This window comes from Barbus barbus (assembly GCF_936440315.1).
Source record: "Barbus barbus genome assembly, chromosome: 15".
In the NCBI taxonomy this organism is placed as follows: Eukaryota; Metazoa; Chordata; class Actinopteri; order Cypriniformes; family Cyprinidae; genus Barbus; species Barbus barbus.
The window spans coordinates 26,686,331-26,698,044 of NC_136743.1; the positions used below are offsets into that span (position 1 = coordinate 26,686,331).

General features: G+C 33.7%; 1 protein-coding gene and 1 pseudogene across 4 annotated transcripts; both read left to right on the top strand.

The window, feature by feature from the left end:
* Window positions 1-1,242: 1,242 nt before the first annotated feature.
* Window positions 1,243-2,139, top strand: LOC306881593 (phospholipid scramblase 1-like; annotated as a pseudogene). The gene is made up of 4 exons: window positions 1,243-1,249; window positions 1,332-1,633; window positions 1,720-1,881; window positions 2,101-2,139. The product of its transcript is annotated as a phospholipid scramblase 1-like (transcript).
* A 1,651-nt stretch (window positions 2,140-3,790) lies between these two features.
* LOC306881420 (phospholipid scramblase 1-like) lies at window positions 3,791-11,344 on the top strand. 3 transcript variants are annotated; one of them, XM_079435516.1, is made up of 9 exons: window positions 3,791-4,051; window positions 4,821-4,859; window positions 5,015-5,085; window positions 5,295-5,337; window positions 7,432-7,652; window positions 8,620-8,781; window positions 9,180-9,341; window positions 9,472-9,521; window positions 9,597-11,344. In XM_079435516.1, exons 2-8 carry the CDS (start codon window positions 4,844-4,846, stop codon window positions 9,499-9,501), a joined length of 705 nt encoding a protein of 234 aa, XP_079291642.1. In that variant the 5' UTR covers window positions 3,791-4,051; window positions 4,821-4,843; the 3' UTR covers window positions 9,502-9,521; window positions 9,597-11,344. The 3 variants fall into 3 exon arrangements, with proteins under 3 accessions (XP_079291642.1, XP_079291643.1, XP_079291641.1); XM_079435517.1 differs by having other exon boundaries at window positions 3,830-4,051; window positions 4,707-4,859; window positions 9,597-11,339; XM_079435515.1 differs by lacking the exons at window positions 3,791-4,051; window positions 4,821-4,859; window positions 5,015-5,085; window positions 5,295-5,337 and having other exon boundaries at window positions 7,083-7,652; window positions 9,597-11,337.
* Window positions 11,345-11,714: the final 370 nt, after the last annotated feature.

The following is an 11,714-nucleotide window of genomic DNA, read 5'->3' on the forward strand; positions in this document are numbered from 1 at the left end:
AAATGACTAAATGTAAATGTAAATTTCAATTTCTGTATATTTCTGCTGAAGGGCACAGGTAAATATTCAATACAATTCAATTCAATTCAAGTTTATTTGTATAGCGCTTTTTACGATACAAATCGTTGCAAAGCAGCTCTACAGGAATTTAAGTTTCTACAATATATTTATATATTACAGAACCTTAATATGTTTGACTTATGGCAAAATTTGGTAATTCTGTATGTTCTCTGAGCGTTGGCATCCTCTGAAGTCCTCTGAGGGGTTGGCATTATCTTTCTCAGGTGTTCGGTCATCTCAGATCATCATATGACATTTATTATAAAGGCTTTATGTGAAGATTGTTTTAAGTTCACTTAAAGGATTCACTTAAAAGTTCACTTTTAAAAAAACTTTTGCTGATAATTTACTCACCCCCATGTCATCCAAGATGTCCATGTCGTTCTTTCTTCAGTCGAAAAGAAATTAAGGTTTTTGATGAAAACATTTCTCCATATAATGAACTTCAATGGGACCCAAACGGTTCAAGGTCAAAATGACAGTTTCAGCGCAGCTTCAAAGGGATTTAAACGATACCAGACGATGAATAAGGGTCTTATCTAGCGAAACGATCGGTCATTTCAAAAATAAATAAAAAAGTTTAAGTTTTATAAGCACAAATGCTGGCCTTGCTCTGTTCTGTGATGCGCGTTCGTGACGTCACGTAATACGCAATTACGTGGAAAAGGTCACGGTTGACTTTAGCGGAAGTACCGAGTCAGTAGGCTTTTTAATATTAAAACACCCAGGATACGCACACGAAATGGGCATTTTAAACGATAAACTGACACAAAGACATTTGAATATGTGTATATGGTCCTCCTTCCGCACATTTGTAAACACTGACTCGGTACTTTTTTTTTTTTTGTTTTTTTTTGCTTCGCCAACAGAAACAAGAATCAAACCATTGCGTGTCTCCAAGCAATAGACAGTAGTGCCATTACTGAATGGATCATTGCTTTTAAACATTCAATAACTCACTCATAAAGACAATCACTTGTTGGCCCAATTGTGAGATATTGCTTTTTTGCAATGGTTAACCAATATGTTTATATTGTGTGTAACTTACATTTTACACACAGTGTTTCCAGTTAAATTGTCTTTTGTTACTTTTTGTTCCAGAAGTAACAAAAGACAGATTAAGTTCTACAATGCTGTTTATCACAGGTTGACCAGCTTCTAGTTCATCAGAAAGTGGAATTAATGGAAGGTAATGTTTGGCCACTGATTGCACTAGAAACTATTTTCTAAACCCCTGTCACATGACTACAAATGCTCTCTTTCTCTTACAGTTCTCATGGGATGCGAGACCAATAATCAATATGTGGTGAAAAACAGTTTAGTGTGGTATTTTTTGCTGCTGAGGAGAGCGATTTTTGAACTCGCATGGTCTGTGGACCAGTGCACTCCTTCCTGCTTCATATCCAGGATAACATGGGACAGGAAGTGATGACTTTATCCCGCCCCCTTAACTGCAGTTGTTGTTGCTTTCCTTGCTGTCTGCAAGAGGTACAGTACAAAGTGAAAGTGAAGTGACATACGGGCAAGTATGGTGACCCATACTGGGAATTTGTTTGTTTGCTCGCAGAATGAAGTTCAACTGATTTATAAATGAAATTCTACACCAGTTTTATGTCTAACTGATCATCAGTCTACAGTCACATGCTTATTTGATGCCAGGTGATGTCACTGGATTAGTCCTCAGTGATTGGTCGAATTAGTAAACAGTGGACAGAATTTGAAGCAGAAGCGTTTAATGATGCAGACAACTTTGGCTTACAATTACCAATGGATTTGGATGTGAAAATAAAAGCAGTTATATTAGGAGCCTGCTTTCTTATTGTAAGTAACAGGCACTCTTCATTAATACATTTTTTACATTATGTATTAGCTTCCCTATCAAATTTTAAGACTAGTTCTAATAGTAAATCAATAATGGTGCAATCAAACACATTTATGTTTAAAACCATTTTTAGGCTCTAACTGAATATAATATATATTTACATAATTCATAATTACATTAATTTACTTTTGTATTTTTTTTTCATTTTGAATATACAGGATTTCATGTATTTTGAGCACACTCTAAAACAAGAGTGAAACCATCCTGGAGATTAAATTTAGTTTTTTTTTTAATACAAATGCCGAACAATTTTCTCTTTACACTTAGTATCATAGCTAAAGATTGAGTGGGTCATATATATGTATATATATATATATATATATATATACTGTATGTATATATATACTGTATATATACGTATATATACTGTACACACACACACACACACACACACATATATATATATATATATACTGTATATATATATATATATATATATATATATATTTTTTTTTTTTTTTTTTCATTACAGCACAGTGTAAAACATCTACGTCTCACCTAACTAATAATTCTTCCAGTTTTATAACAGAAGTACAAACTTTTTCATACACACTTCTTCTTGTCACTCCATCCCTCTTTATTTTTTATCTTTTCAAATAAAGAAAGGCGTGTCACCATAAACCTGCTGCAAATATAACGTCAGCCATCTAGAGCATGTCAATGTTTAACTAATCCGTAAAATGTTGATTTAAGGATTCACAATGGCCATGAATGCAAAAAGCAGTATGACACATTTAAAGAATTCAAGATAAATTCTTATTTAGAAACTTCTTCAACTGTGCCATTCTGTTTTTAGATTTACTAGTAGTTCATGGCATTATTGTGTGTCCTGTCTCACTTTATCAGTGTGCTATTTTAAGTCACACATTCCCTTCTGCTCGACCCCCGGCCTTTCTGATACTTTCAAGGGCACAAGTTAGCTTTGCAACAGATGTATCACAAAAGATACATGCAACTTTGTGTGAAAGTGCTGATCTGTGTTTGTACCTCAAACTGGATTCGAGTGCAAAAGTATGTATAATGTTACACTGCAAGTTTGTTATTGTGTTTCTGGTGGCTTTTTGTCATAAACCACCTGACTTCTGTTCTGCAATATATATATATATATATATATATATATATATATATATATATATATATATATATATATATATATATATAGGCCCCTATAAATAAAATATAAAAATGTAATATGCCTTAACTTCACTGACTAACATTTGTATTGAGGGTACTTGAAACAAGAAGCAAGACTTCAAGACTACGCATATTGATATTTTTGGTACTTGTTTATGAATGACACTATGTTATGATCTGAAGTAATACTTTCTATGGTAATAAAACTATTAGAGAACCAGTTGTAAAGAGATACAGAAACAGATTGTTTTGTCTTTAAAATAAAGAGTTTTATGTAAATACAAGGGAATACTTAAGGGGCAAAAAGCATTCGGTTTTGCCTTTTTGTGGTTTAAACCTTTGCCTCAACTTCCACTGTGTTGTTTTAATAAGCTGTTTCCTGTTAAATATGGGTGGATTGTGAGATTGCACAACCCGTCAAGGCTCATCTAATTTCTAAACATGAAAAAAGTGAAACATCAAATAGTAAAAACCTGAGAAATGTATTGAAAAGATTTCTGAAAAAGCTTTAAATACACCTGAAAGAAAAACGTAGTCGGTTTCGAAAATGTTGGCCCAAATGTTGACAATTTCCATACACATACTGTTTATATCCATAGAGACACTTCCGTCTAAAAGCCAAACGAGTCATTCAATGTAACCTACTGAAAAATGCAAAGGGTCTTCACAGAAAAGAAAAATGAATATAAATAGTGAGATTTTTTCCTCCCAGTCAGTCTCTTTGTTTTTTTTGTAAGGGGTGTGTTCGTGAGCAGAAGCAGATTGTTTCCCGGGAAGGAAACTCATGTACAGTATGTGAGGCAGATAAAGAGCGAAGAGAAAACAGCTCTGTATAACTGTCGCCCACTAAAATAACAATAATATATAAAAAAGAACTGGCCTCTCTCCGAGCGGAATTTAGTCAATTCAATTTAAGTGAAGGACTAAAACACAAGATCTACGGCTCCACAGCACTTCACTTTGAACAAGTAACAGGTGAGTTTTTTGCATATTATATTAATGCAGCATACAATATAAAAAAAGTTTTGTCAGTTAACCTGTAACGTCAAAACTAGGACTGAATAAGTCGGACTAAGTTATACATCAACGAAGTAGCATAGAAATCGATCGTTAAAGTAACAATTGCATGTTTACATGTTACAGTAGCCTATAGTTTCTAACCCTCTGGATTCATCAAATTATCACGTTATGTAGGATTATTTGTTCGTTTGGTCATCATTGACAATTTGTTTGTATTGTATATAATGATGTGGCTCAGTGAGTAAGCCAGTTATTAATTATCTAAATAACTGACTGATTGTTTATTTGGTCATATTTGGTCTCCTTAAATGTCTTCAAAATATGTTAAATTAATGTATGAATTCACTTTTTTCTGTGTATTTTTGTTATGAATGCATTATGGTGTACAGGTTACTTTAAGTACAAAAGCTGCAGTTTATATCAATTATTACAATTATAAACATGGTATAATAAGTAATGTTACAAACCTCTTGTATTCGAGTGGATTATCCTAAAATGTGTTTAGGAAGGCTACATATCCAATCTCCCGGTTATGTCCTGGTAAATTGGTCCAGGTCCAGGAGTTCCCAACCTGAATATTGTGTATTAATGCCATTCTGTTTGTTTTGAGGATTCACTTGCTATGAAAATCTTGGGCTGCTGAAATTCCATTCCCTGGAAAGCATGGAAAAACCATACAGGAAAATATTTGCTTAACTTGCTTTTCTGGTTTGCATGTCTGCAGAGCATAATTTGCAGCCTTCCACCATGGCAACAAATAATGGTGAGTGTGTCAAAACCTTATCATCAGCAACCTGATCCTGACAGCACTCTGTTAAATTGCTGTTATACAGTATATAAGGAAATCTAAGGAAATTTTCATAATCCTCACTTTTCTAGATCCTCCTGCTTAACACATAATTTTCTTCTCTTTGAAAGGTCAAGGGCCTGTGATGCCAGTTCCACAAAGACCCGCTGGCTGCCCACCAGGACTGGAGTACCTGACCCAGGTAGCGCTTTAGAGCTTTTGGGTATGAACAGCTCTGCATGCAACTGTAGGCAGTAATGAAATCTTTTTTTTTTTTTTTGCGAGATGAGATAGGACAGTATGTTTTTAGGAAATGGTGACTCGGCTGGGCTTTGAAATGCCAACATGATTATCATGCTATCCAAAGTCCTAAAGATGGTTTTTAACATTTATTTCCTTTTTCCAACAAAGATTGATCAACTTCTTGTACAGCAGAAAGTTGAGCTGGCAGAAGGTAATGTTGTGATGTTTCTTTTAGTTTTTTTTTTAATATTATATGAATATTTTGCATGTGTTGAGATTAAATGACTATTATCTCAACATAACAGAAATAAACTGACCCCCCTTGGTTACTTTTTTAAATAATCATACTGCAGTTGCATTATTTTGATTTGGTTAAAAAAAAAAAAATTACAGAGATTAATTGGAATGCACAATGAAAAAAACTTTAATTTTGAAAATAGTTAAAAACTCAGTTATCTGTTTTTGCAAATATATATCAATCAATCAAACTTTATTACAGCTTTATTACAGATTCAAGGTCCAGATTATATATATATATATATAATATATATATATACACACAGAGGCGGACAGTAACTACATGAGTATTGTACTTAAGTATACTTTTTTGAGTATCTGTACTTTACTTGAGTATTATTTTTTCTGGAAACTTATGACTTTAACTTCACTACATTTAAAAGACTTGTACTTTTCACTCCACTACATTTCTATCAAGGTCCTCGAAGTAGAAAGTCGTTACTATGTAGCAGCTTTGATAGTCAGGCGGAGATCTAAAATGTGACTTTATTTTTTTCAGACAGTTTATCAGTAATCACTCTTGTAGGGCTACATGAAGTGATTTCCCAGCATTTTTTGAACACTAACCAGCTGCAAACGTGATATTTATTTACAACAATTTAATAAGAAGAAGTTAATTCATTACATTTATATAGCGCATTTCTGGGTACTCAAAGCGCTTTTACATGAAAGGGGGGAATCTCCTCAACCACCACCAATGTGCAGCATCCACCTGGATATTGTGGTATATATTAGACACAATATTGTCTGATTTTGCTAAATTGTGCAAATATTACCTATAAAGCCACAGAAGAACTGTTGTGCGTCTCCTAATAAAACACAATAGGTGTTGGACTTGAAGCAGCACTGCACAGACCGTTCTGTGTGTGACATCATAGTACTGCGAGAGTGATTAGACAGCATTTTTGAAATTTGTTTTAATGTTAAATAAGTCTTGCTGTTTTGCTTTTTTGTTGAAGCAGTGTTGCTGTTGTAAAGTTATACAGCTACAGTTGTGTTGCTGGGTTTTAAAGCAGGTTTCATTTTTTGGTAACAATTTAGAATAGGGAACACTTATTCACTATTAACTATGACCTTTTCCCTTAATAAATTCCAAATTTGCTGCTTATTAATAGTTAGTAAGGTAGTGTTAAGTTTAGGTATTGGGTAGGATAAGGGATGTAGAATAAGGACATGTAGAATCAGGTATTAATATGTGCATAATTACTTCTAATAAATGGCTATTATTCTAGTAAAATGCATGCTAATAAGCCACTAGTTAAGAGACCCTAAAATAAAGTGTTACCGATTTTTTTTTTTAGTATTTTTTATTATTTTTATTTTTTTCCTTATCACTCTGTATTTACAGTATTTCACTGCCCACATATTTCACTTACACATGGTGTAATGTATTGTAAGTTGTGTTCCAACTTTGAGGCTGATATTTCGAAAAAAAAGTGTTTTCAGGAGGATTTTGTTTGGGGGCAGTACCAAATGTTTCTACTAGATGAAATTCACTTCCCATTCATTTCTAATGCGGTCATTTTTTATCATGAACAGACAATTTTTTCAGTATTATTTAACCTTTTTGAATCATGATTTTCATAACAAGTGCCAAAACCTTTACCAAGTTTGTACAGTTCAGATGTAGTAAAAAGTTCTAAAAGAAATTGGGTCAGAAATGCCAAAACAGCACCAGAGAGTTAATTAAATAATTATTTATCGGTTGAAAATACTGTATGTATTCTCTCTGGATACTTTTTGTTCAGCCACAATATCTTACGTTGTTTTTGTGTAACTTCTGTAATGTGTAGTATTAAACCACCCAAACACACTTCCATAGAGTTAGAAAACAGCAAGGGTTTGTCTGTTAATATGGTAGTTGCCAGTTGCCAGGCAATTGCAAGGCAGGATTCTAACCAGTTACCAAGGTGGGGCTTACTGATGGGTCAGTTAATGCAGTGCACAAAACTTGACAAACAAGATGGATCTTACTTTTGTATTTTTGTTTTATTTTGTCGTATCACAGTTATATTGGGCTGGGAGACCAATAATAAGTACATAGTGAGGAACAGTATGGGGCAACAGGTGTTCTTTGTGGCTGAGGAAAACGACTGCTGTAATAGACAGTTCTGTGGACCACTGCGGTCATTCGTCCTTCATGTTCAGGATAACATGGGACAGGAAGTGATGACACTCACTCGTCCTTTGAAGTGTGGAAGCTGCTGTTTTCCCTGTTGCCTGCAAGAGGTAATGCAGATTTTGGTTCATGAAGTTACATTCTGTGTCGTAATTCTCACTTTTATTCAGGTTTCAAAGTCTTTGATTTGTATCTCAGGCTTCATTGTTAAAGATATAAGCTGGCTGGATTGTAGATTCATGAAGTATTATCATTGTGCTGTTTGTGTAGAAAAAAAATGCTTTGGATGAAAATTGTTTTACAATCCATATGTAAACTACTGTACAAAAGTTTGGGATTGATAAGATTTAACAATGTTTTTGAAGAAATTCTCCTATTGGATCTTAGACTTGCATTAAATTATTTAAATGATTAATTTCTTTAAAACAAAACCCAGATTGTATTGAATCGAATGCATATCTTCTATGATGGGCATGTTTTTAATTTTCTGAATTAAATGTAAATTAATTACTTTTTGGCATGCATTAAAAAATAAAATAAAATAAATAAATCAGTGATACAGTTGAAGAAAGAAAGCCTCATTGCAAGAACGAAGTTATTGAAAATAAAACTTTATTAAATAATTTGGTATTTAAAAAAATTATTTTAGTGTCAAAGTCTATAAGTCTCCTAATATATCAGATAATTTGACCTACTCATGAAAATGTAAGGTTAGTTGAGGTTGTAAAATGTCATGTGGTGCGACTTGTAAAATGTAATATCTTGATTTTATGACTTTATTTCTCACATTTTTTGGGCACTCATGGACACTTTTAGATGTCTTTGACCCTATTAATATTTTAGACCATTGCTAAATAAACACCCAGCCTATGCATGTCATGCTTTCAAATCAACTTCACCAATGTGCTGTTGATGGGTACTCGGCAAAGCCACCATCATTGGTCATGTTCGTGATTTAATTAACAGCTTAAATGCAACCTCTGAGCTGTGAATAATTATACAGATCTACTATATTTCAAGAATAATTATGCCTAAACTCAAATCACTGTTTATGTGTCTTAACTGTCTTCCTCTTAGCTGGAAATCCAGTCTCCACCGGGCAACCCGATTGGATATGTGATCCAGAATTGGCATCCTTTACTTCCCAAGTATACCATACAGAATGAGAAGAAAGAAGCAGTTCTGAAGATCGTGGGGCCGTTCTGTTCATGCAGATGTTGCGCTGATGTGAACTTTGATGTATGAAACATATACAAGACAGAAATATTGATGATAGTTTGATAATTACACTTGGGCCCGGTTTCACAGACAGGGCTTAAACTAAACCAGGATTAGGCCATAGTTCAATTAGGACATTTAAGTAATTTTTATAAACGTACTTAGCAAAAAACATTACTGGTGTCTATCTTGAGACAAAACAAAGGCACTGTTATATTTTAAGATCAGTCAGAGCAAGTTTATTTCAGTTGAAACAGCTCAGACTTAGATTTTAATCTAGGACTAGGTTTAAGCCTTCTCTGTGAAACCGGGGGTTGGTCTTTAATCTTAATCATAAAAGTATAAAACCTTATGATCCTTTTACCTACCACAAAACAGTTTTCATGATGATAAAGAGTTATTTTTTTGCATCTAAATAGGTTTTGTCTGTGGACGAATCAACAAAGGTGGGCAGAATCGCTAAACAATGGACAGGTCTGGTGAGAGAAGCTTTCACTGATGCAGACAATTTTGGAATCTCCTTTCCTATGGATCTGGACGTGAAGATCAAAGCTGTTCTTTTTGGAGCATGTTTTCTCATAGTAAGCAAAAATAAGTTATAATTATTCGTCAACATATTACTGGTTGGACCAGTTTGTATCTGTTTCATCTCGCTTTATAAACTCTGTGTTTCAGCATCATTAATAATCTGCTGTTATTCTTCTCTTGTAGGACTTCATGTTCTTTGAACACAATAAATAAATACATTTTCTGGATGTCAAGTAAGTACACTAATATTGCAGATGGATATTTTTTAATTTGTCAACACATAGTTCTAATCATTGTCTTTCAATTAGTATTTCAGGTTGAATTTTGAACTTTTGAACTCCTCCTCAAATCTGAACATGCTAACCATGGATTCAAATGTGGATCACTCAGCTAAAAATGATATTATACATATTACTATGTGCATTACATTATATAGAGTTTATTCCTTCACCACTGTCCATGAGCCACCACTAGGTGACAGCAATTCCCTTTACAATAATGTTGAGATGCTCTCGGTATCAATAAAGTCCCTGCTGTAAATGCTTTGCCAAAAATTTAATAATTTTTTTTTAATACCGTATAAACAAACTTGTAACAAGCAAAATGTTAACTGCTTGATTTTTCTCCATATTTGTATTGGTTTGATTATAATAAATAATAGAATAAAATGTTATATATCAACATCTGCTTTTAGTGTTTGCAGTCATCATTACAGATGTGTTATAAAATTATCATTGCTTACAGGTATAAAGGTAATGCATATTATATTCAAACATTTCTCATTGTAAAATGCAGTTCACATCAACAGAATAAATAAAAACAGTGCAATTATTCAGAATATTCTAAACAACTTTCAGTTTCATTTAGTACCTATGTTCTTTATTCCCAAAGTGCTCCTCAGCTAATCATTATGCCTTCTTGGAATTAGATAATGAAAAACCCTTTTTTTCTAATACCTTTGCTTTCTTGTTATTCAAGTTTTCACGTTGCTCGGCAACAACACCTCATTTACAGTCCATAAGAAAGCTGTTTGCTTTACCTCACAAGGAAACATTCGAAATGATGCTTGAAAGAAGCCCTTAGTCTTATCCGGAATCATTTCAAAGAAGGAAATTGATGTTTATCTCTCGATTTTCAGAGTTGCAATAAATGACAACTCGGTTTTGAAAAAATAAAATAAAATGAGAAGGACCCCACACAATTAACCTTTTACTTCTAGAATGCTCTACTCCGTTCATTATAGCACACTACATTTTTATTCTACTATCTGTGCAGATATATACTATACTAGTATATACATACCATATGTATATATATGCATAGTATGCAAATTTTCTGCATGCATACACTCTCAGAAAAAAAAGGTACAAAAGTTGTCACTGTGAAGGTGCCCTTTTAGAAGGTATAAATATACATTTAGGTAGTAATATGTATCTAATATACAGTTTCTAGGGGTAAAAAAGGTACAAAAGTGTAGCTTTTGAAAAGGTACTGCCCAAGAGACAGCTTTGTGCCTTTTGACCCCACATGTGCCAAAATGTCAAGTATACAACCAAAGCACACTATGTGGGACAACATTTCGACTTTTTATTTCCAGTGTGACAAATTAATCTGAAAAAATATCAACCATGATATTTATTTCTTAGACGATAACTGGACACCACTGAAGTCATGTGAAAACAGCATTGCATACTTCTGGATGAAATGTATGCCATTGCATAATGTGTGCTGTATACGATCAAAGGCAGACACACTGAGAGAGCTGAAATTCACTGACAGTATAGTCTTTTAAATGCATTATTCCTGTCTGCCTGCATTACTCTAACCCTTTTGAAGACCGAAGCATGTCATCCTAAACTTTCCACTCTACACTATTAAAAAATATCAGCAGTTGCAGTGCATACTCTGCAGTATGCAGTAAGCTATTATTCTGTTCTGAATATCTGAATGGCAATGGGAAGTCAAAGCTTGTGTATAGCACTTAGACCTGAAGAACTGTTCAGCAGTGATTAAGTTTGTCTTTGTAAAAAGAAATAAAATTTAATTACTACACTCCATTTCAACAATTTTCATTTTTGGGCTCTTGTCATTCATATTTACATTTTGCAGGGGTGGACAGTAACGATTTACTTGAGTACTGTACTTAAGTACACTTTTTGAGTATCTGTACTTTACTTGAGTATTATTTTTCCTGGAAACTTGCTACTTCAACTTCACTTTGTTTGAAAGACAAATATCGTACTTTACTCCGCTACATTTAAAGGTCCCCTGAAATGCTTTGAAACACTCAGCATTATTATTATGTGTTGACGTAATTTTAACTGAAACAGGAAGACAGGGCGGCACATGTCAAGCAGGCCCGCCCCTTTTTATAATAGCCAATAGCGTTCGTTTATATCACAGCTTGGGCTAAAACCGTTCAGAGC